Genomic DNA, 23967 nt, shown 5'->3' on the forward strand with positions numbered 1-23967 from the left:
TGGGGACTGGGTTGTAGTCAGAGTACCTCCAGGCCTGTATGACAGACAAGGAGCCTGCAGACAGGCTGAGGAGGTCAACCCAGCCTTGCACCCTACACATGACGACTGTGTGCCTCAAAGGGAAGGGACACCCACCCCACCTTGGCCCCTCTTGGCCCCACCCGGCCTTGTCAGCTCCCAACCCTGGGAACCCAGCTGTGGGTGCTCAGCCAGGCCGTTGGCGGGGCAATTAAAACACCAAGTGGGTTCCAACCAGGTTAATCACAGCTGCATTTATAGAGGTGCCTTTCTCTGAGGCTCTCTAGGACCTTGCTGTGCATGATCTCATTCCTCCCTCTGGGATCCCCCACCCTGGAATACCACCAAGAAGCGGGGGCCAGAGTGGGTGAGCAGCAGAGTAAGGACAGTGCCGGAAGCAGCCCAGGCTGCTGCCACCCACTTGGGCAGGCAGATGAGTGTTTGCTCTGGCAGAGAACAAGGCCCTCAGTCAATGCCCTACACATAAGGGGCCAGCCTGCTACGAGCCAGGCGCTCCTAAACACCACATCAAGACCTATTGTGTGCCAGGCCCTGCTGGGCTGCAGAGAGCCAGTTGAATAAATTCAGGTCCTGCTCTGGAGCCCACATCCCGTGTCGCAGGCGCGTCCACGGTACAACAGGATAGGTCCTTTACAAAGAACATATGCGGTCCTCCTGGAGTACGGATCAGGGGATGGTAGGGAAGGCTGAGGAGTTGGGATGAGGATGTCACGTGACACGAGGCCAAACTTAGGGATCGGGCCTCCCTGGAGAGGGCTGATGTTGGAAGTCAGCCGGAGTTTTCAAGCTAGGAAATGAACCGATTTAGACAGATCCTTCCACTTGGGCAGCAGAGCAGAGAGACTGTGGCAGAGAAAGGAACGCCAGGAGTCTGGCTGGACCTTGTTTGTGTAAAGGGACCAGGGAGAGGAAGTTAGAGGTTACTAGCAGGGGTGGCTGCAGAGCCAGGGAGGAGAGGAAGCGAGGCCAGAGGAGCTAGGAGAGCCCGTAGCTGGGGCAGGGGGTGGAGAGACCAGGGCACCCTGGCCTAGGCTGGCCCCCAGGGGCTGAGGGGCCTCCCACCAACACACTGGGTGAGGTAGGGCGGCTAGGAGAGCTCCCAAGGCAGGGGCTAGTATCCCTTCCACCCTCCGCCCTCCCCTTCCCGGACTCAGCAGAGCCACAGCCAATGCTATTTCATGGCCTCATTCCTCCCCCTAGAGGCTCCTGGAAGCAGAGCTGCTTTCTCCTGAGGGTGAATGGGTTTGTGGCTTGAAGGTTTCTTTGGTCATAGTCTCCAGAGTTGCCAGGTCAGCCCCTTGGCCTTCCTTAGGCAGGCCGGCGAGCCCCGTTAGGAGCTGGAGGGTGAGGGGACGCAAAATTCGTCGTGGTCAGCTTCTAGAGATCACGCTGTCCTACTAAGGAGTAGGGAGAGGCTCTCCCCCCTGTCCGCCCTCCTGTGGCCACAGCAACAAGAGCCAGTGTGCCTCATCTATGCCGTCTGGCCAGCTGGGGTCTGAATCCTGGCTCCTCTGCTCACTCACAAGCCATGACCTCGGGTGAGATTTTTTTTACCAGGTTTAGCCTTATGTTCCTCTTTAGTAAAACTGACATAAAACCACCTATTTCAGAGGTGATTCAACTGTGATCATTAGCCTGACTGATTTATTGTCAAAACCAAGCTATTGACCTCAATGAGCCAGGAAGTATGGCCCTCAGAGTGAAGATGGATGTTAAAGTAATGTCATTATCATAGAGCTCTGTGTGTATATGTGCAGAGTTACGGTGATGACTGCAGACGCTGGAAGAGCTGCTGGGATTGTCTCCACCTGCCCTTACTTCCTGGGCGGGGGTCTGCCCTCCAGCCATCTGAGAGGCCAGTGGCCCCAGGGCGCTTCCTCCCTGTCCTGTCCATCTCCTAGATTGACTGCTTCACTCACCTCGGACCTTGCCAACCCAAGATGCTCACTCCAGAGAAGGGGAGGATGCTGACCCTGGGGCTCTGCTGTCCCATCGGGAGGGTATCGGCAGGGGCAGGGCTTGGCCTCGGCCCCGGGCTGGGGGTTGGCCCAACACCTTCTCTGCACCAGGATCATGACTCCAGGCCAACCCTGTTTACCAGACCAGCGAAGGACCTATTTATAGCCTCAGCTGCTCTTCTTGCCGGGTCACGAGTGAGGTTGCAGGGTGCCTCCTCAGAGCAAGGGTGGTAGTCGGGCTGAGGGCACCCTCTGCCCAGCTGCCACTGCCCAGACCCCCGGTGCCCCTCCCCATGGCAGAGGAGACCTTCCCCTTCACCTCCTCCACACTGCGCGCTCTCCGCCTGCAGCGGGAGTGGCTGGAGTGGGAGGACCGGAGGCGGGCGGCGGCCCAGCAGTGCCGAAGCCAAAGGTGCCCCCCCAGTGCCCGGGCCCGGCTCGCCAGGCCACGCCGCTGCTGCCGAGACCCAGCCGTGCACAATGCTCTGTTCTCTGGTGACCTGCAACAGGTCCAAGCCCTGTTCCAAGATGAAGATGCTGCCAACATGATTGTGGAGACTGTGAGCAACCAGCTGGCCTGGTCAGCTGAACAGGGTAGGGAGCACCCAGTGGGGCAGAGGGGGAGGGTAGGGGTCAGGACAGGGGGAGCATCTTGGTCCCATCCTCTCCCTCTAGAACACAGCCTAGACCGCTGCTTTCCACAGCCTATTCTAGTTCCCTCCTAAGAAGACATGAGGCATAGTTAGTGGTTTGTATGTCTTTTCAGAATGAAAGTTATATTAACATATCAATAACATAGGAACACAGTTTATTCTAATGCAATCTTATATATATTAAGATTTTTTGGGATCCCTGGGTGGCGCAGCGGTTTGGCGCCTGCCTTTGGCCCAGGGCGCGATCCTGGAGACCTGGGATCGAATCCCACATCAGGCTCCCGGTGCATGGAGCCTGCTTCTCCCTCTGCCTGTGTCTCTGCCTCCCTCTCTCTCTCTGTGTGACTATCATAAATAAATAAAAATTTAAAAAAAAAAAAAAAAAAAAGATTTTTTGAGTGGCACCTGGCTGGTTCAGTCGATAAAGCATGTAACTCTTGATCTCAGGGTTGTGAGTTCAAGCTCCACCCCATGTGAATGAAGCCTACTTAAAATAAAATTTTTTTAAATTTAAAAATCAAAAATAAAATAAGATATTACTTTTTAAAAAAGATTTTATTTATTTATTCATGAGAGAGAGAGAGAGAGAGAGGCAGAGGGAGAAGCAGGCTCCATGCAGGGAGCCTGACATGGGACTCGATCCCGGGTCCCCAGGATCAGGCCCTGGATTGAAGGCAGCGCTAAACCGCTGAGCCAACTGGGCTGCCCAAGATTTTACTTTTAAGTAATCTCTATACCCAACCTAGGACTTGAACTCACAAATCGGGAATCAAGAGTTGCAAGCTCTACCAACCAAGCCAGCTAGGTGTCCTCACATAATATATATATTTTTTTAATTTGAGAGAGAGTGTGTGCATGCGCAGTAGGGAGGGGCAGAGGAAGAAGGAGAGAATCTCTAGCAGACTCCCCACTGAGTGCAGATCCCAATGTGGGGCTTGATCTCAGGACCCCAAGATCATGACCTGAGCCAAAATCAGGAGTGGGACACCTGATGGAGCCACCAAGGCACCCTGTCCCCACATAATATTTTAAATAGGTGCATAAATTATATTGTATGAGTGTGCCATGATTTATAGAACTAGTGCCCAAGTAGATTGGGTGGATTGGGTTCCTTCTTTGTAAAATTATTTTATTTATTTATTTATTTATTTATTTAGTAAAATTATTTTAAACAGCAATATGATAAACATCTTTTGTGTACTTCCAGATAATTTCCTTAGGTTCTGTTTTGACCAGTGGGTTTGTCCATGTAAACCAAATACCTCCACCAAGATCACCCCACTTTTAAGACTGACAGAGACTGCCTCAAACCTCACCCGTGGATCTGGGGATTCCAATCCTCATAAAGCTTATGTTCTCACAGTCACTACAAACTCCAGATTCCTGCTTGGCTTTAACTGTTAGAGGTGTGACCTTACCCAGGGTAACATGCTCTCATCCTGCAGCATGCCTATCATCCCCTGAATGGAACTTGGCCTTAATTTCAATCCTAATAAAAACAAAACAAAACAAAACATGATTTACCCAAAATTTGGCAAACCCAGGAATTTACTTCACCATAATGCAAACAACTTAGAGTTGGATATTAGACATCTATGTCCTTTTCTACAATTCAGATCCAATACTAAATCCAACATCTCAGCCCCTGACCCCACTCTTCCTTTCCCCACCCCCACCTCTTATTCTCCCCTTCCACCCTTCCCTCCCACCCTACTCTCCCCCTCTGCCCCAGGAATATCCTAGAACTCCAAACCAGGCTCTTTCAGCTCTGCTCTTAGGTCACTCCCAAGCTCAGCTCCAGGCCCTCATACGCATAATTCAAACCCACCCCCAATACCAGAACACTCTCCTGAACAGCAAGAACCAAGGGGCTCCAAGACCTAGAGGTTTATTTAACAGGATTAACTCTCTTTAGTTGCCCTCGTGGTTTTCAAGAGCAATTACTTTTTTTTTCTATAAGACACATGCCACATTTTGTTACAGATTGACAACCCTTCTAAAAGGCTGTTCCAGGGATCCCTGGGTGGCGCAGCGGTTTGGCGCCTGCCTTTGGCCCAGGGCGTGATCCTGGAGACCCGGGATCGAATCCCACATCGGGCTCCCGGTGCATGGAGCTTGCTTCTCCCTCGGCCTGTGTCTCTGCCTCTCTCTCTCTCTCTCTCTGTGACTATCATAAATAAATAAAAAAAAAATTGAAAAAAAAATAAATAAAAGGCTGTTCCAATTCACACTCCCAGTTCGGGCTTGCATGAGTCCCTCTCCATAGGTAGCCTGGCACATCATTTGCCAGGGGTGCTAAGGGATGGTCGGGGCCAGTCACAGTCGTACACCACAGTCTGCCCTGTGAGTCTCACATACCACTCCCCAACACTGCTCGCTTTCCCCAGGGTTCTGGGTATTGACCCCCAAGACGAAGCAGACAGCACCCCTCACCATTGCTGCGGCCCGAGGCTACACTGACTGTGCCCGCCACCTGATCCGGCAGGGAGCTGAGCTGGACGCCCGAGTTGGAGGCCGGGCAGCCTTGCATGAGGCCTGCGCCCGGGCCCAGTCTGACTGTGTGAGGCTGCTGCTGACCTTTGGTGCCAAAGCCAACGTGTTGTCCGAGGAGGGCACAACTCCCTTGCACCTCTGCACTGTCCCCGAGTCCTTGCAGTAGGTACCCAGGGGAGAGGTGTGTGTGTGTGTGTGTGTGTGTGTGCAGCTAACTCAGCCAGGAGAAAGGGAGAAGCACCTCACGTCCACATGTCCTCATGACAATCTAGGAGACAGGTCTCATTCTACTGGTGAGAAATCAGGCTCAGAAAGGTTTAGGCACTTGCCCAAGGTCACATAGGCTAAGCCCAGGAGGCAGAAGCCTTGTTGTCTTTTTGGAAAACCCTGTTCCAACTACAGTCCCCTATCCCCTGTGACTCCTCTGTAGCCAAATTCCTGTTTTGACGTAGGCATCAAGAAAGACAGTAGCCCAGTGTTCCCCCAACAAACCCTACCCCCACAGCCCCTCCTCCCACATTTTTAAGATCAACAGGTTTTTTGGGGGGGTGGAGGGGAGTGGGAGATACAGGTTTCCAATTATGGAACAGGTAAGGCATGGGGGAAAAAAAGGCTCAGCATAAGGAATATAGTCAATGAGGGACACCTGGGTGGCTCAAGCAGTTGGGTGTCTGCCTTTGGCTTGAGTCATGATCCTAGAGTTCCAGGATCGGGTCCTGCATTGGGCTCCTACATGGAGCCTGCTTCTCCTCCCTCTGCCTGTGTCTCTGCCTCTCTCTGTGTCTCTCATGAATAAATAGATAAAATCTTTTTAAAAAAATGAATATAGTCAATGATATTGTAATAGCGCTCTAACAGGACAGATGGTAGTTACACTTGGGAACGCAGCATAATGTATAAACTTGTCAAGTCACTAAAGTCTTGCACTTGAAACTAATGTAACATTGTGTGTCAACTATAGGAAAAAAAAAATCAACAGATTTTTGAACCCCCTACACGATGGTTTTCATACTTTCACAAATCAGGTTCACAGCCGGGGCTGGCAGTGGTGGAAAACACTCCATGGCCCACATGCTGGGGACTTCTCTCTAGCTGGATCTAGATCAGTGATGGACACAAAAGGGATTTTGATTTTCCAGCCCTTTCTTGAATTCTTAGGAGCACATAGTACACTTTCCAACAGACTTTTCCTCCTTTTTTTTTCAATAAAGATTTTATTTATTTATTCATGAGAGACACAGAAAAAGAGAGGCAGACACAGGCAGAGGGAGAAGCAGGCTCCATGCAGGAAGCCCAGTGCGGTACTCGATCCTGGGACTCTGGGATCACACCCTGAGTCAAAGGCAGACAGTCAAGGGCTGAGCCACCCAGGCATCCCCAGACTTTCTCTTTTTAAGAGAAACTTACTGAAACTCCACTGAGTGAGTTTTTCAGCGTTATTTAGAAACAAAAATCAGCCCATGATTAGAATTGACTCAGGATATAAATTCAGTAGTTTATAGACGGCTGGCTGCTACTCAATTCCTACTGGAGCCAAGCACCAACTAGACCTTATGCCCAGAAGGGAGCAGGAATTCTAGCCATTTTGGGGAGGGACATGGGGTCATCAAGGTTTTGTTGGGATTGCTGGATCTGCTTCTGGACTTCCCGTGGCTGCCATTCTGGCTTTTTAATGATAAATTATTGTTAGTTTAATTGCATCATTAATCAAGTTTGTTTCAAGTTTGGTTTACCCCTAGTGGTTAATGTGCATATTTATCTCAACAGTGTTTTGGCCTATAGTTTTTGGTTTTGTTTTTTAGAGAGATAGCATGTGTGCACGTGAGATAAGGGGGGAAAACGGGGAGGGGGAGAGGGAGAGAATCTTTTTTTTTTTTTTAAAGATTATTTTATTTATTTATTCAAAGAGAGAGAGAGGCAGAAACACAGGCAGAGGGAGAAGCAGGCTCCATGCAGGGAGCCCGACATGGGACTCGATCCCCAGTCTCCAGGATCACACTCCCGGCTGCAAGCAGCACTAAACCCCTGTGCCACTGGGGCTGCCTGAGGGAGAGAATCTTAAGCAGGCTCCACACCCAGCACAGAGCCCAACACAGGGCTCAATCTCACAACCCTTAGATCATGACCTGAGCCGAAATCAAGAATCTGATGTTTAACTCACTGAGCTATCCAGGCGCCCCATGCTCTGGCTTATAGTTTCTTTTTTTTTTTTTTAATTTTTATTTATTATTTATGATAGTCACACAGAGAGAGAGAGAGAGAGAGGCAGAGACACAGGCAGAGGGAGAAGCAGGCTCCATGCACCGGGAGCCCGACTTGGGATTCGATCCCGGGTCTCCAGGATCGTGCCCTGGGCCAAAGGCAGGCGCTAAACCGCTGCGCCACCCGGGGATCCCTGGCTTATAGTTTCTTAGGAACTGGGAGACAAGTGAAACACCAGCTCCCTAAAGTCTTGTTTTTGTTCTTTGGTTCCGTTTGTTTTCTCTAGGGGAAAATGGAGTAGGCTGATCCCCAAGTGCCTTCCTTTGCTTGAGTGGGTGTCACTGGTCTGGAAGGGTGGACTTCAAGTTTGGAGGCAGGAAGAAAATATCAGGACTTCGTCTGTTTTTCTTTACAGCTCATACTCTTCAATTTTCTAGGTGTAACATTCATAGTGGACATAGTAGTGGGTTTTTCAAAAGTTTTTGTGCTATCAAAACATCAGGAGACCACTGGCAAGTGATTCAGAACCGGGCCTTGGGGTCCCAATCCGCTTGGAGAGTCAGGTTTTGGAAACAAAAATTAGCCAGTGATTAGAACTATCAGAGGAGGGTCAGGGACACCTGGGTGGCTCAGTGGTTCAGTCAGACTTCAAGGCGTGATCCTGGAGTCCTGCATCGGGCTCCCTGCATGGAGCCTGCTTCTCCCTCTGCCTATGTCTCTGCCTCTCTCTGTCTCTGTGTCTCTCATGAATAAATAAATTAAAAATCTTAAAAAAAAATAACTTACCAAGGAAATAAACATTCTGGGAGGGAGCTTCGGAGACAACGAGTACTAATTCTGTAGCAGCCTCTAACTTGCTGTGCGTCCTTGGCTGGATGCGACCTTCCTCGGCTGAGTTTTTCATCTGGGAACTGAGGACGCTCCTGGTGGCATCACGGGCCTCGCAGCCCTGCTGTCGCGGGCTGCTGTGAGTCTAACGTGGGAGCCAGGCTCCCCGGGTGGTGGCGAGCGGGGTGGGGGGACAGGGGGAAGGGGAGGACAGCGGGCTGGGCCCGGGCCCTCAGGATTCGTCTCTCCGGGCCTGGCGCCTCGCCCGCAGGTGTGCCAAGCTGCTGCTGGAGGCCGGAGCGACCGTGAACGTGGCGGCACAGGACAGCGAGGTGACACCCCTGCACGTGGCGGCCGCTCGCGGCCTGGACGAGCACGTGGCCCTCTACCTGGAGCGCGGAGCCGACGTGCACCTGCGCACCAGCCAGGGCGAGACGGCGCTGAACGCGGCGTGCGCGGGGGCCGAGGGCCCGGGCGGCGGCCGGCAGCACCAGGCGGCCGCGCGCAGGCTCCTCGAGGCGGGGGCCGATGCCCGCGCTGCTGGGCGCAAGCGCCACACGCCGCTGCACAACGCCTGTGCCAACGGCTGCGGGGCCCTGGCCGAGCTGCTGCTGCGCCACGGGGCCTGCGCGGGGGTGCCCAACGCGGCGGGCCACACGCCCATGGACTGCGCGCTGCAGGCGGTCCAGGACGCCCCCAACTGGGAGCCCGAGGTCCTCTTTGCTGCGCTGCTGGACTACGGGGCCCAGCCAGTGCGCCCTGAGGTGCGCAGGGAGGCCCGTGCACAGAGGCCCCGGTGGGCGGGGAGCCTGTGGCTGCAACTGCCCTGCCGCCAGAAAAGCCGGCGGGGGTGGGGGTGGGGAAGAGACTGAGAGCCTGGTCCTGTAGCCACAGGTCTGTCCGCATCTTGGGAAGGACCACAGAAGGCTATAGGGGAGCATATCTAAGGAGGAAAGGGCTCCCAGGGCAACTGGCCAGGACCAAGAGGTTGCAACCCACAGATGGTGCGGCAAACTGAGGAATGGGAAAGAATGAGGAGAGACTCAGACCTTTAGCCTCCCAAATTTGAGTGTGAGTGGACCTTTGACTTAGACTGAACTTGGTTCTGCCCTTGGTTGGGAGAGCCATGGTGACCCTAAGACTGTCTTTTGATTCCTAGATGCTGAAACACTGTGCCAACTTTCCCCGGGCCCTGGAAGTCCTGCTAAATGCCTACCCTTGCGTCCCGACCTGTGATACTTGGGTGGAGGCAGTACTCCCAGAGCTGTGGCAGGTATGTCCACCCCGGCCGCAGCTCTTTCCTGGGCTCTGGGAGAGATGCAGAGGAAGGATGAGCCCCAGGCCTTATTCCCTCCAGGATGGGCTTCCTGGAGTCTCTTGCCCCCTAGCAGCTCAGAACAACTTCTAATCTCACACACCCCACCAGCCTCTCTCACTTGTAACCAGCGTGGACATTTATCAGGTATCTCTGACACAGCGGGCACTGTGCCGGCTTCTTTGGAGTGGTGGGTGGAGACATGGCCAAGACCCTGCCCTACAATGTGGTCCCATCCCCCATGACCCCTGCAGGGCTTCTGGGCCCTGAATCTGAGTCAAATTGCATCAAACCCCCTGGTGGGTGCATGTTGTAAATTCCTGGGGCCCCCAGTGCTAGGTGGTCCCAAATGGAAGGGCAGAGTCAAGTGTTGGGTATCTGATCCTGTTCCACTCTTGGCTTAGGAGCATGAAGCCTTCTACGTCTCGGCTCTGAGCATGGTGAACCAGCCGAGGAGGCTGCAGCACCTGGCCCGGCTGGCTGTGCGTGCTCAGTTGGGTAGCCACTGCCGACAGGCCACTGCCCGCCTCCCACTGCCCCCGGTCCTTAGGGACTACCTGCTGCTGCGTGTTGAGGGGCGGATCCAGTGAGCTCCATGCCAGGGTGCTCCTGGAGCTGGCTCTGCCCCCTCTGTCACCTCCCTACAACCCTGGAGGACCAATCCCTGGCTCTCTTGTTCCCCACTCAGCATGCCCTCCCCGGCCAGCTCATCCCTCCATTGGCTTCTTGAGTTACTTGCTGACCTCCAGCCCAACCTGAGCTTCAGCTGTCCAATGGGAAGGTGTGCAGACTCCACCTTCACCCATGTCCATCTCCTCTGCTTAAGTGATGGCTCCGCTATCCAAGCAAGGTGGGAGTGATCCTTGTTGCCCCCCCCTCACCTGCCACCTATGTGCCTGTTTGGCCTTCTAAAGAGTGATAGATTCTGTCTCTAGTTGCACTGGCTCTGGCCAAACTGCCTTTGTCGCTTGAAGGGAAGACCTCACTGATTGGTCTTGAAGCCCATGTCCTGCAAGAATGCTAGAACTCCCTTTGGGAATCTCAACTCTGTTCATGCCCTTCAGTGGCTCCTCACCATCTTCAGGCTAAAATCTAAATTCAGTAAGACAGATCTTCTCCCCCTGCCTCTGCCAAGCTCTCTGGTCTTCTTTTTTTTTTTTTTTTTTGCTCTCTGGTCTTCTGATCCCCCTCTGATCCGCCTTCTCCCTCTGAGATTCCTGGAATCTAGCTTCATCAAATTTTCCAGCCTTGCTCGTTGCTGGATATGACCTACTCTGCTTTGCTTCTAGGCATTCTGCATGTGCTGTTCCCTCTGCCTGGTATACCCTTCCCACATTTTTTTTTTGTCCTGCTTGAAGCTGATTTGATCCTTCAGACTCAGCCCAATAGCACCATCTCCTCAGAGCCTTCCTTGGATTGCATTTACTTAAGTTAAGAGTTTGTGTCTGCCTCAGAGTGGCTGAGACTGGTTGTTGAGGAAGGAATAAATGCATGATGCTTGGGACCCATTTATGGTCATGTCTTCCCCGCTCCCAACCCCTCCCCCACCAGTGATGCAACAATAGTCACTACACTGTGGTCTCTAAGGGCCCGTGACAGGAGGACAAGCCAGTAGCTGTCCCTCCTCCCTCTCACTTCCTCCTCTGGTCCCAGAGGCAAAAGTACCATCGTTCATCTTCAAGCCAGTTTTTGTGAATGAAAATAAACGATTTGTGCACTAACCAAAGTGTGGATGTGTTAGGTTGACATGTGGCTGAGATAGCCTTCACTCCAGGTTTATCGCCAACCTTTGTACTGTTTTGTGGTTCTCAAGTTTTCTGCATGGAGCACCTGTTACTCTTGTGATAGGAAAAAAGGGTATAAGAACAGCAGAAGGCCCTTGCCAGACCCCAAGCCTGCAGTAACCACCTCAGAAGGGTCCTTTAGCTGAGGGACCATAGGCTGTCCACTCCCCATTACCATTTGGAGTCACATGGTAGAGACGGGCCAAAGGGTCCTAGGGTCGGCCTCCTGTAGCTGGGCTAGTCTACTCTCTTTGTGGAGGGTTGCATCCACGGAGATTCCATTTCACCAACACGAAAATGTTCCTTGTTATGCAGAACAGCAACCTCTCCTTTCTGGAAGAAATGTTTGCTTTAATTTTGCAGAGCCAAAAGGCAGGGAGGAAGAGAGGGAAATCCTCTCTAGTCCTGGCCCAAGCTGGGTGCCTCTCCCTTGGGGGAGGATGCAGACTCCAGTGAGCTCAACCTTTTCTGTTGTATTTACAACTATGACAACATACCACTTAAAAAAAAAAAAAAAAACAAAAGATACATGAGATTATCTGTATTTATTTTGGGGTAGGAGATATTCCATGATGAAAGCATAACAGAAAAGATGAATTGATCTGGATACAGAAAAAAAATAAATTTGGTTATAAAAGTACCAAGTTGTAAAGACAAGTGAAAGATAAAATACTGGGGAAAGAAAATCCTCAACTAAAAGATTTAATTTCCTTCATCTGTGAGGACAAGAATGGCATCTTTTTTTTTAAGATTTTATTTATTTATTCATGAGAGACACAGGCAGGCTCCCTGCAGGGAGCCTGATGTGGGACTTAATCCAAGGACCCCGGGATCACGACCTGAACCAAAAGCAGACAGATGCTCAACCACTGAGCCAACCAGGTGCCCCAGAATGGCATCTGTTTTATTTGCCACTGGTGACTTGGTGCCTGTACAGGGCTTTGCAGAGAGTGGACACTCAAACATTTGCTGAATCAATGAATCAACCTCACCAGCACTCAGAGAAATACAAATTAAAACAATAATAAGGGGGACACCTGGGTGACTCAGCGGTTGACCATCTGCCTTTGGCTCAGGGCGTGATCCTGGGGTCCTGGGATCAAGTCCCATATTGGGCTCCTTGCATGGGGCCTGCTTCTCCCTCTGTTTATGTCTCTGCCTCTTTCTGTGTGTGTCTCTCATGGATAAATAAATATTAAAAAAAATAATAAGGTAGTTTCCCTAGTAGATAGAGGGAAGTTGTAAAGATTGATAACAGGCAGTGCCCATGAAGATCTGAAGATGTAAATTCTTGCTCATCCTTTTGGTGGGAAAGGAAATTGCTTTTTTGGTAGGCAATTTAGCAGCACCCTTTAAACACTGCCCTGCCCCCGCCCCGGTTACATAAAAGTTTGGTACACATGGGGACATTCACTCCACCATCGCCTGCAACAGCACAACAAGTGGGAGGTAGTGGACAAATCCAAATTCTAGAATACAATGCAGCCCTTACAAAGGGTAGTCCCCACAACAGGAAGGAGCTGGGGAGGGATGCCAAGTGATCATCACAGACATGGCCTTGGAAAGATTGCCAAAACTGTTGTTAAGGAGAAAGAAACAGGTTGGAATACAGTATGTACAGCCAATAAAGCCAAACCTCATGATTGTAGATAAGAGAAAAAGGCCCAGAGACAGGTGCCCAAGAATTCTCCTCCAGGGAGGGAAGAAGGCCTGTGCCAATGGGGCATTTTATGGTCCGTATTTTAAATTTTTTAAAACTTTCAATTCCACTATGTTTTTTTAAAAAATATTTTATTTATTCACAAGAGACATAGAAAAAGAGGCAGAGACACAGGCAGAGGGAGGAGAAGCAGGGTCCATGCAAGAAGCCTGATGTGGGAGTTGATCCTGGGAATCCTGGATCACACCCTAAGCCAAAGGCAGATGCTCAACCACTGAGCCACCCAGGCATCCCCCACTATATTTTTTTTAAGTTTTTTTTCTCATATTTGAAATTTTTTTTACAAAGAGACACCTATGGATTCTAGTGAAATTAATTTTTTTGATGATGTGAAGTAATTTTTTTTTTTTTAAGATTTTATTTGAGAGATAGAGACAGCACGAGCAGTGGGGAGAGATACAAAAAAACAAAAACAAAACAAAACAAAAAAAAAACAAAAAAAAAAAAACAAAAACAAAAACAAAAAAAAAAGAAAAAAAGAAGAAGAAGCAGATTCCCTGCTGAGTGGGAAGCCAGAGGCAGGGCTCACTCCCAAGACCCTGAGATCATGACCTGAGCCAAAGGCAGATGCTTAACTGATTGAGCCACCCAGAGGCCCCAGGATGAGAAGTAACTTTAATCATGACCCTTAGACAGGGGCAGCAGGAGTGTCTAAGTGTGGGGCCACCCTTAAGAGTAGCCTGGGTAAAAATGTTTTAAGGGAAGAAAACACAAAAGGCCCAACAATTAGTTTACAAAGTGATTGATGAAACATGAAAAACTGGAAACCTCACTAGTGATCCAATGAATGAAATCAAAGGAACAGACACACTTTTGTCTATCTGATTGGCAAACATGGAATGAATGACATGAAGTGGTTAGGGAAGGAGCAGTTTTAGTCAAACAGATTTACTATCTACACATTGGGTTAAGGCAGCATTCTCAGATCACAGATAATTCACCATTCTATATCCATCTTAATTGCACATAAAGAAAAAAATTTAAAAAAACAATTGCAGGGCAGCCCCGGTGGCGCAGCGGTTTAGCGCCGCCTGTAGCCCGGGGTGTGATCCTGGAGACCCGGGATCGAGTCCCACATCCGGCTCGCTGCATGGAGCCTGCTTCTCCCTCTGCCTGTGTCTCTGCCTCTCTCTCTCTCTGTCTCTATGAATAAATAAATAAAATCTTAAAAAAAAATAAAAAAACAATTGCACATAAAGTTATAAAAACGCCTAAGTTAAAAAAAAAACACACCTAAGTTCCAGGGTTAAGAAAAGCAAACATTTCATGAACTATATCATTAAAAATGTCCAAAGAGGTCAGATCCATTAAAATACTCTGTTATGGGGCACCTGGATGGCTCAGTCAGTTAAGCGTCTGACTCTTGATTTCACTGTCATGAACTCAGGGTCGTGAGATAGAGCCCCCAGTTGGGCTCTGTGTTGACTGTAGAATCTACCTAAGATTCCCTCTCTCACTTTCCCTCTGCCCGCCCCCCACTCGTGTGCATGTGCACTCTCTCTCAATTAATTAACTAAAAATACTGTTAATTTTTTTATTATCACTATTATTTTCAAAAGAGGCCAGCTTTGGGTGGTGATAAGAGTCCCAACTGCAGGCTTCTTTCCTTGTTTTCCTCCCATAATTCCTCCACCCTCAAATACCCAACCCTGAGAGCCTCTCTTTCAAAACACTTTTTTTTTAAATAAATTTTTATTTATTATTTATGATCGTCACAGAGAGAGAGAGGCAGAGACATAGGCAGAGGGAGAAGCAGGCTCCATGCACTGGGAGCCCGACGTGGGATTCGATCCCGGGTCTCCAGGATCATGCCCTGGGCCGAAGGCAGGCGCCAAACCGCTGTGCCACCCAGTGATCCCTCTTTCAGAACACTTTTAACTACATCTTGTCCTTTGCTGTACACATTCATAAGATGCATTCTTTGCCAGACTCAACCTCCCTTCTTTTTCATTTTTTTAAGGACTCCATTTATTTATTTGATAGAGAGAGAGCTTGCAGAAGCAGGGGGAGCAGCAGGCAGAGGGAGAGGGAGAAACAGGCTCCCTGCTGAGCAGAGAGCCTGATGAGGGGCTCCATCCCAGGACCCGGAGATCATGACCGGAGCCAAAGGCAGATGCTCAACCAATCAAGCCACCGAGGCACCCCTCTTTTTCCTTTTTAAAAAAAAATTGTATTATTGAAGTATGATTGACATACAGTGATTAGTTTCAGGTGTACAACATAGTAATTCCATACGTTACACCAACTCCATTTTTTCAGCCCTTCATCCCAGCAGCTTATCCCTAGCCAGTCCTTCCTTTTCTGTTCCATTCATTTTCCTCATGGCCATGGCTATCTTAAGACCTCACCTTTGGGGGCGCCTGTGGATTCTGGGATCGAGACTCACATCGGACTCCCTGATCAGTGAAGAGCCTGCTTCTCCTTCTGCCTCTGCTACTCCCCCTGCTTGTGAGCTTGCTCCCTCTCTCGCTCTCTCTCTGTCAAATAAATAAATAAGTAAATCTTAAAAAAACGAAGACTTCGCATTTGGCCAGCAGACAGAAGAACTCTCTCAAATTCCCCATGTCTTCCCTTCAACTTCTCTGAATACATCCATCATCCATTAAAAAAATCTTTACCAAGTAACTGCTGTAGGCAGGCACTGGAATTGATTTGGGGGCTAGTGGAATAAAAACAAACATAGCACCTGCCTTTAAGAAATTTGGTAAGACAAAAAAAAAATTAAAAACAACAATGCAGGGGCACCTGGGTGGGACAGTGCGGCAAGCCTCCCAATTTTGGCTCAGGTGATGATCTCTGGTCCTGAGACAGAGCCCCATGTCAGGCTCCACGCTCAGCAGGGAGTGTGCTTAGGATTCTCTCTCCCTCTCCCTCTGTCTTCCCCAAATAAATAAGTAAATCTTAAAAACAAAAACCGCAATGCAGTTTGGTAAGTGTTCTGGCAGAAGTCAGTCCATGCAGTTTGGGAAACACAGTGTATGTACCTAATCCCAAACAGATTGATCAGTACCTGGGGCAGTGAAAAAGCCAGATTTGTAGGCTCCTCAGCAGGGCAGCCATGGCCATCAGCTCTACCCTGCTGGGCTTCAGAAGTCATTGCTCAGTCATTTATTTCCTTCTTAGATTTCACTTCCCCCCTTTCCCTCTGCTCCTTCCCCCTTATAACATCTTCAAGGATTGTCACGTCTCTCAGAACCTCCCTCATTTATTCCCTGTTTTCTCTCACTTTCACCCTGTTTTTTTGGGAAGGGAAACAGTAGTTGGTGCCACTCACACTGCCGTGGGAATGGAAGTAGGTACACGCTTCTGGAGGACATGGATCAAAAACCTGAACAATGTGAACACCCTTTGATCCAGCAATCCCATTTTCAGGAATTTATCCTAGGGAAAACATCATGAGTGTGTACAAAAATCTGTCATCAAAGACACACAAAGATGTCTATGAAAATACTTTGAAAACAAAGTACTGAAAACAATCTAAATGTCCATCCAAATGAGATAATAGCTTAAAAATTATGATGTAACACGGAAGATGATACTGCTGAGCACCTTAAAGCTATGCTATGATGCTATAAAAACATTCAGTTACATAGGAAAAGCTTCATGGCATATAGTTGAATAAAAAAAGGAGGGGACCAAATATTGAGAATAAGAATATATATATATACAGAGAGAGCAAGAGCAAGAGAGTGTGAGAATGAGCTCGAGCACAAGCACTAGACAACTTTAGCTAAAGCACTAGTGGCATAGTTTGGACAACTATTTATTCTTTATGAGCCTCAGTTTTCAAGCCTATAAAATGGGTATAATAAGAGCTATTTGATAGGGCTCCATAAGATAATGTATGTGAAGTACTTACCACAGTACCTGGCACATAATAAACTCTCAGAAGCATTTTTTTTAAAGATTTTATTTATTCATGATAGACATAGAGAGAGAGAGAGGCAGAGAAACAGGCAGAGGGAGAAGCAGGCTCCATGCAGGGAGCCCGATGTGGGACTCGATCCTGGGTCTCTAGGATCAGGCCCTGGGCTGAAGGCGGTGCTAAACCACTGAGCCACCAGGGCTGCCCAACTCTCAGAAGCATTAACAGTGGTTCGGCTCCTTGGTTTATTCATTCCATCAAGCATGTATTGAAAGCCCTTGAACTTGCTACTCTCTCTGGAACTTTGCTTGGTAAACCTCTATTTACTGTTCAAAATTCTGTTTAACTGTACTATGGTACTCTACCCCTCCTGCATTCTTCAAAATAAAAACACTAAATTTTGGGATCCCTGGGTGGCGCAGTGGTTTGGCGCCTGCCTTTGGCCCAGGGCACGATCCTGGAGACCCAGGATCGAATCCCACATCGGGATCCCGGTGCATGGAGCCTGCTTCTCCCTCTGCCTGTGTCTCTGCCTCTCTCTTTCTCTCTCTCTCTGTGACTATTATAAAAAAAAATAAAATCTTTAAAAAAAAAAAACACTAAATTTTAAGCCCCCAAAATACATGTTTGCAGAAATTTAAAAATACCTTTCATTTTACAAACATACAGTTGATCAAAAGAAACCAGACAAAAGAGTTGAAAGCAAGGACTCAAACAGATACTTGCGCATCAATGTTCATAGCAGTACTATGCATAATAGCTGCAAGGTGGAAACAACACAAATGTCCATTAATAGATGGATGAAGAAAGTGTACTATATACATACAATGGAATATTATTCAGCCTATAAAAGGAATGAAATTTTGATAGGGTATACAAATCCATCATTTTGATGGATGATCCCTGAAAACATCGTTAAGTGAAATAAGCCAATCATACAATACAAATTGGGAAAAAGGACAAATATTTTATGATTCCACTTATATGGGATACCTGGAATAGGAAAATTCATAGAAAGTAGATTGGAGGTGGGAAGGAGGCATGGGTATTGCAAATGGATAACCATGATGGGTGTACATTATGAATGTACTTAATGCCACTGAATTAGTCGCTTAAAATGGTTAAAACAGCAGGGCGGAGCACACCTAAAGGGCTCAGTTGGTTGAGCGTTTGCCTTCAATTCAGGTCATGATCTTAGGGTCCTAGGATCAAGTCCCACATTGGGCTCCCTGCTCACTGGGGAGTCTGCTTCTCCCTCTACCCCTCCCCAGTGCTTGTGCTCTCTCTTTCACGCCCTTGCTGTCTCTCAAAGTTTTTTTAAAAACCATCTAGAAATGGTTAAAGTGGTAAATTTATGTGTATTTCACAATAAGACTTGGAAAGAAGAATAAGTCAGATGGCTTGATTCCATTCATACAACGTGCAAAAACAAAACTCATCTATGGTAACAGAAGTCATAATAGTGTCTATGCTTTGTAAATTAGTGCCTGGAAGAGAACATGAGGGGGGGGTGGCTTTGGGATCATTTTCTATTTCTTTATCTGAGTGCTGGCCCTATTGGTGTGTTGGTGAAAACCACTGAACTCTTATGAATTTGCCTCGTCTGCCTTTTTTATACTTCAATCAATAAATAGTTCGTCAGAAAACAACAAAATCCTAACATGTCTTTTGAAGAAAAAAATTGTTTAAGACTTATTTATTTTGGAGAGAGAGAAAGAGCAAGGGGGAGGGGCAAAGGGAGAGGAAGAGTTCCAAGCCGACTCCCCGCTAAATCTGGAAGCCCCTTGGGGGGACTCAATCTCATGACCCTGAGATCATAACCTGAGCTGAAACCTTATTTATTCATGAGAGACACAGAAAGAGAGAGAGGCAGAGAGAAGCAGAGGGAGAAGCAGGCTCCATGCAGGGAGCCCCGATGCGGGACTCGATCCCAGGACTCCAGGATCACGCCATGGGCCGAAGGCAGGTGCTAAACCGCTGAGCCATCCAGGGATCCCCACCTCGAAAGAATTTTAATTGCAATATCCGGCTACGTTTTTGGAGCTGAGCCTTTTTTTTTTCTTTCTGGGCTTCTTTTCTTGGGCCTTAAGTCTGCGCTGAATCTGTGCCTTCTTTGAAATGCTTTCTCGCCTTATTTACCAAGGTCTCACACTACCTGGGGCCGCAATCTTGGACCACCCGAATGGTGACTAAATGGCCCCGTCTTCTTACTAGCCCTGAGTTGAACTTTTGGAGGTCAGAGAGCCCAGTCCCTACTGATCTCGCTAACCAGGAGCTCAAGGCGCGTTACAGAGCGATAATAAACCCAACCAGCCCGGGAGGCTGGGAGAAAGGCCGGAAGAACACGCCGGGACGAGGCAAGCGCCGCTCACGTTCTGCCCGGCTCTGCCAGCACGCCAGTCTTCCAGACGCGAAGCCACGCCTTCTCCCAAGCACCTCCCCAACTCCATGTGGCCCCGCCCCTCACTCAGGGGCTCTTTAGGCCCCGCCCACTGAGCGTGGCCCCGCCCCAGAAGGGCGCTGATTCCGCCAACAATAACCCCGCCCCTCCTTCCGCTGAGAAACCTGTCCCTATTGAAGAATACGCTTACGTCAGCCCGCCTTACGTAGACTTACGCCATCAGTGCACAGCGCGGAGGCGGGACTTCCTGTCTCTGATTAAAACAGCTTCCGGGAGAAGCCGGAAGAGACGGGACCCTGGACAGAATCGGGGATACCAGCCCCTCCCCCGGCCCCTACGGAAAGGTGAGTCCATGGGCCGTCCTAGCGAAGTCAAAACACTTAGTCTGGCCGTTTCAGGTGAGGAACGCCTTCCCTATCCAAGCACAGTACCGGTTCAGTCCTCCTTTAATTTCCCATGACTCCCCGCGCCCTCAAGCCCCGCCCCCAGGCCCCCAGCCCCGCCCCGAAGTTTGAGGGGTGTGGATGGTTTGTGGCCCCCTCACGGGTCTCTACCCCTTACGGGCCGGGAGAATTGAGCTTGGCGGCCAGGGACCAGGCAGCCTTTCTCTCGGGTGGGTCCACGGACTCCTCTCCAGCCCCGCGGGAATAGGGCCGCCCCACGCGGAGCCTTCGCCTCAGAAAAGGCAGGGTCGGGACCCCTCCTCACCGCGCGGTCCGGGTCGCCCACAGACTGAGAAGACAGCAAAGGCCTCTGAGGCAGGAGACCTGGGGTCCTGCCTGGCCCCTGCCCACGAAAGTGCCGTGTGTCTGTGCCAGTCGTTTTCGCTTCTATTCGCTGCAATTTCCTTTTCTGTAAATCAGGGTCGGTGACATTAACCTTCTTACCATTAGGGGCTAGTTGTGGAAGCGATAAGTAATTGCTACCATTTATTTATTGAATCACTGCAATGTGCCAGACACTGTGCTAAGTATTTTGCTTCGATGATTTCCCGTCACCGTCAAAACAACCTTATGAGGTAGGTACTATTTTTAACCCCATTTTACTGATGAAAAAGCTGAGGCCCTGAGAAAGTTGTCCGAGGTTACAGAGCTAGTAAGAGGCAAGGCTGGGATTATAATTAGGCTTTTTGTTTTTTGGTGGTTTTGTTTTTTGTTTTTTGTTTTTTGTTTTTACTCCAGGGCCCATGTTCTAAATAAGGATGTGGAAGCTATTGAGATGTTGATATGTCCCACAAGTATTCTTTTAGCAGCTACTATAGCATTATACTGAGCACTAGGGTACATAAAAAAATACATGGTGATCCTTGTCTTCCAGAAGCCTAGTAGGGAGAGATGGACAGGTAGATAAGTATAATGAGGTTTTTATAGGTATTGTGAGGATAGTCTATTAATGATAATCATTGGATTGGATTTGCCTGGGGACAGCTGTGAAAGCCGCACATTCTCCAAGGGAAAGAGAAGGTACTCTAAGGAGCAAGCCCAGGTCCTTCTTGCCTTTCTAAGAAATTGCCAAGGGAAACCTATACAGTACATGAGGAGAGAGAGGGATATGGTTTGTGAGAGCTGTTTTGGAATCTTTTCCAGATCCTTTCCACTTAGGTGGTGGTTTTGCCGTTGTGAACCTGTGGTGACCCAGGAGGGTAGTGTTTCTCGTGCCTGTCCTCCTTTGCTCCCTAGGACTTTCAGAAGAGTTTCAGAGGTGGGCAGACAACAGTGCCTGCTGCATAATGTCTGCTGCTGGCCCCTACAGATGTGTCCTTTTGGGATGGTCTATGCTTCTGACGGAAAATTAAATTTTTGGTTCTTGACATCAGAACCTGAATACGTGACCGTGAATGAGGTAGGGTTCAAATGAGACATTCTGGCAAGAGTGGCTGCACTATGCCTCCAGAAGACCCTAAAATAAAACATTTCATAGTTTTTGGTCTTTCTGAAGCCACCTTGGAGGCTTCTCAGGGGGGCATCATTGCTAGACCAAGTGATAGAAATCCCAGAGGAGGGATCCCTGGGTGGCGCAGCGTTTTGGCGGCTGCCTTTGGCCCAGGGCGTGATCCTGGAGACCTGGGATCGAATCCCACGTCGGGCTCCCGGTGCATGGAGCCTGCTTCTCCCTCTGCCTGTGTCTCTGCCTCTCTCTCTCTCTCTCTCTCTCTGTGACTATCATAGAATTAAAATAAAAAAAAAAAAAGAAAAAAGAAATCCCAGAGGAACTGAGGGCGCAAAAAAGCAAAAAAATTTTCCCCCACCTACAAAAAAACAACAGCCAGTTGCAGCAGCAGTCACCAAACAAAGCCACGAGGTTTTCCTGGTGATCCGTGCTCACTGGGAGCTTGAAATGTGAGAGGGGGAAGATGTGGAACCTGAAAGCTAGTGTCTCACAATAGAGGCAATAGAGGGGTTAAGTCCTTAGCTTTAGGTTGGAGGTCCAGAGGTAGGACGGTTTGTTCTCCCTTCTACAGGACACCGAATTCTATTTTCTTTCAGCACTGGGTCAGTTAGGACCTAAACAAACTAGGAACCTGGTTGCAACCCTATATACCCTGCTGATGTTATGCCCCCCTTTGTTCCTGCAGTGTCGACCCAGTCAGCAGCCAGGCCATGGAGCTCTCTGATGTCACCCTCATTGAGGGTGTGGGTAATGAGGTGACTCTGGTGGCAGGTGTGGTGGTGCTGATTCTAGCCTTGGTCCTAGCTTGGCTTTCTACCTACGTAGCAGACAGCGGTAGCAACCAGCTCCTGGGCACCATTGTGTCAGCTGGAGACTCATCCGTCCTCCACCTGGGGCATGTGGACCATCTAGTAGCAGGCCAAGTCACCCCAGAGCCAGCTGAACTCCCCCATCCATCAGAGAGTAATGATGAGAAGGCTGAAGAGGCTGGCGAAGGTGGGGGAGACTCCACAGGGGAGCCTGGAGCTGGGGGTGGTATTGAGCCGAGCCTTGAGCATCTGCTTGACATCCAAGGCCTGCCCAAAAGACAAGCGGGCCCAGAAAGCAGCAGTCCAGAGGCCCCCCTGAGATCTGAGGATAGCAGCTGCCTCCCTCCCAGCCCTGGCCTCATCAGTGTGCGGCTCAAATTCCTCAATGACACCGAGGAGCTGGCCATGGCCAGGCCGGAGGATACTGTGGGTGCCCTGAAGAGGTGAGTGGACTGGAGAGTGGGAGGCTGCTCATACCCTATGCCCTCAGCCCTTGGTCACCCAAGAGGAGGCTGGTACCCACCTGGGAGTGGCAGGGATCTATCAGGTCCAGCCCCCACTAGGGGTGGATGGGATCCTTCTCAGAAACTCACCCTTCAGTTCTTCCCTCATTGTCCTGTTTTGTTGGTCCCGGCCTGCTTGCCTTCTCATTCCTCGCCTTGTCTTTCCTTCTCTCTCTCCCTCATCCTTCCAGTAAATACTTCCCTGGACAAGAGAGCCAGATGAAACTGATCTACCAGGGCCGTCTGCTGCAGGACCCAGCCCGCACACTGCGTTCCCTGAACATTACCGACAACTGTGTGATTCACTGCCACCGCTCACCCCCAGGGTCAGCTGTTCCAGGCCCTTCAGCCTCCTTGGCCCCCTCCTCGGCCACCGAACCCCCCAGCCTTGGCGTCAGTGTGGGCAGCCTCATGGTGCCTGTGTTCGTGGTGCTGTTGGGCGTGGTCTGGTACTTCCGTATCAATTACCGCCAGTTCTTCACAGCACCTGCCACTGTCTCCCTGGTGGGGGTCACGGTCTTCTTTAGTTTCCTAGTATTTGGGATGTATGGACGATAAGGACATAGGGGGAAATGAAAGGCATGGTCTTCCTCCTTAATGGCCTCCCCCTTTCCTGGCCAGAGCTGGGCCCAAGGGCTTGGGAGGGGAAGGGTGGAAAGGATGTGGTGGGTCCTCCTCCCTAGGACATAGGAAGCAGGTACAGGGCCTCCCCTCCACGTCTATGAGGGTACAGACATCCCACCTCTGTGCAAGCACAACTCAGGTAGAAACAAGGATGTCATCATCTTTCACTTTTTAGGGTCCTAAAGTTCAGAGCTGAGCTGGTGGCCCAGCTCAGCGGGGAGCCAGGGCTCCAAGGATTCCCTCCCAGCTGTGGCCCTAGCTCTTTTCATTGTCCTGCATGTCTGCTCCTCAGTACCCAGGGCTGCCTGCCAGGGCAGCTCAGCATGGCCCCAGCATACTTCTGTAGGGAGCCTGGAGTAGTTTTCTGTTTCTTAAGGGAATATCCATCTTTTGAGACTAAAGTCACACAGCAGGAATGAAGGTTGTGTCAGCTTTCTGTGTAGGCACCTAGCCGCCTCTACCTTCTCCCTCCACCCCTGTAGCAGGAATAGGGTGTTCTCTGTGTTCTGGATAGTTTCCAGTGTTCTCCCCTTTTTTCAAAGCACTTTGCTTGTATTTTTTTTTTTTTTTTTAAATAGTCCTTTATAGAGCTCAGTCAGGAAGGGGATTGGGGCACAAAGCCAAGCCCCCAGCATTGGGAGAGGCCAAGCCACAGCTGCTGCTACCCTAGGCCTAAGGCTGTAAGCAAGAGACAGCTCTGGCCCTCAGCCAGTGTCCTACCCTGCCCAACTCCAAGGACGAGCTCTGGGTATGGAGCCCTGGGCCCCAGGCCCTTGCCTCTGGGGTTCTTGGATGGAGGGTCAGTGTTTGTGACTAAATAAAGTTCCATTTTGTGGCTGTAAAGCCTCTTTTCTGTGATGTTAAGAGAATGGCTTTGCTCTGC

At 49.7% G+C, this 23967-nt stretch overlaps 2 protein-coding genes across 8 annotated transcripts; both read left to right on the top strand.

The window, feature by feature from the left end:
* Positions 1–1820: 1820 nt before the first annotated feature.
* On the top strand, positions 1821–11214 carry ASB16 (ankyrin repeat and SOCS box containing 16). Its single transcript, XM_077853481.1, has 5 exons — positions 1821–2591; positions 5038–5305; positions 8445–8937; positions 9333–9446; positions 9893–11214. Exons 1-5 carry the CDS (start codon positions 2291–2293, stop codon positions 10076–10078), a joined length of 1362 nt encoding a protein of 453 aa, XP_077709607.1. The 5' UTR covers positions 1821–2290; the 3' UTR covers positions 10079–11214.
* An 8240-nt stretch (positions 11215–19454) lies between these two features.
* Positions 19455–23927, top strand: TMUB2 (transmembrane and ubiquitin like domain containing 2). Of its 7 annotated transcripts, none has more exons than XM_077853490.1 (4): positions 19457–19602; positions 20152–20276; positions 21834–22400; positions 22652–23927. In XM_077853490.1, the coding sequence occupies exons 2-4, from the start codon at positions 20242–20244 to the stop codon at positions 23016–23018; spliced, it is 969 nt and encodes a 322-aa protein (XP_077709616.1). In that variant the 5' UTR covers positions 19457–19602; positions 20152–20241; the 3' UTR covers positions 23019–23927. The 7 variants fall into 7 exon arrangements, with proteins under 7 accessions (XP_077709620.1, XP_077709616.1, XP_077709617.1 ...); XM_077853491.1 differs by having other exon boundaries at positions 19531–19656; XM_077853493.1 differs by lacking the exon at positions 19457–19602 and adding an exon at positions 20845–21100 and having other exon boundaries at positions 19738–20276.
* The last annotated feature ends 40 nt before the right edge of the window (positions 23928–23967 follow it).

This window comes from Canis aureus, chromosome 16, assembly GCF_053574225.1.
Source record: "Canis aureus isolate CA01 chromosome 16, VMU_Caureus_v.1.0, whole genome shotgun sequence".
Lineage (NCBI taxonomy): Eukaryota > Metazoa > Chordata > Mammalia > Carnivora > Canidae > Canis > Canis aureus.

Excerpts from the sequence above, each read along its gene's own strand:
- ASB16 (XM_077853481.1), top strand. The coding sequence starts at position 2,291 with ATGGCAGAGGAGACCTTCCCCTTCACCTCCTCCACACTGCGCGCTCTC. Across the intron at positions 5,306-8,444 it reads ACTGTCCCCGAGTCCTTGCA|GTGTGCCAAGCTGCTGCTGG; the intron begins GTAGGTACCCAG and ends CCTCGCCCGCAG. Across the intron at positions 9,447-9,892 it reads TACTCCCAGAGCTGTGGCAG|GAGCATGAAGCCTTCTACGT; the intron begins GTATGTCCACCC and ends CTCTTGGCTTAG.
- TMUB2 (XM_077853490.1), top strand. The coding sequence starts at position 20,242 with ATGATTTCCCGTCACCGTCAAAACAACCTTATGAG. Across the intron at positions 20,277-21,833 it reads CGTCAAAACAACCTTATGAG|TGTCGACCCAGTCAGCAGCC; the intron begins GTAGGTACTATT and ends TTGTTCCTGCAG. Across the intron at positions 22,401-22,651 it reads ACTGTGGGTGCCCTGAAGAG|TAAATACTTCCCTGGACAAG; the intron begins GTGAGTGGACTG and ends TCATCCTTCCAG.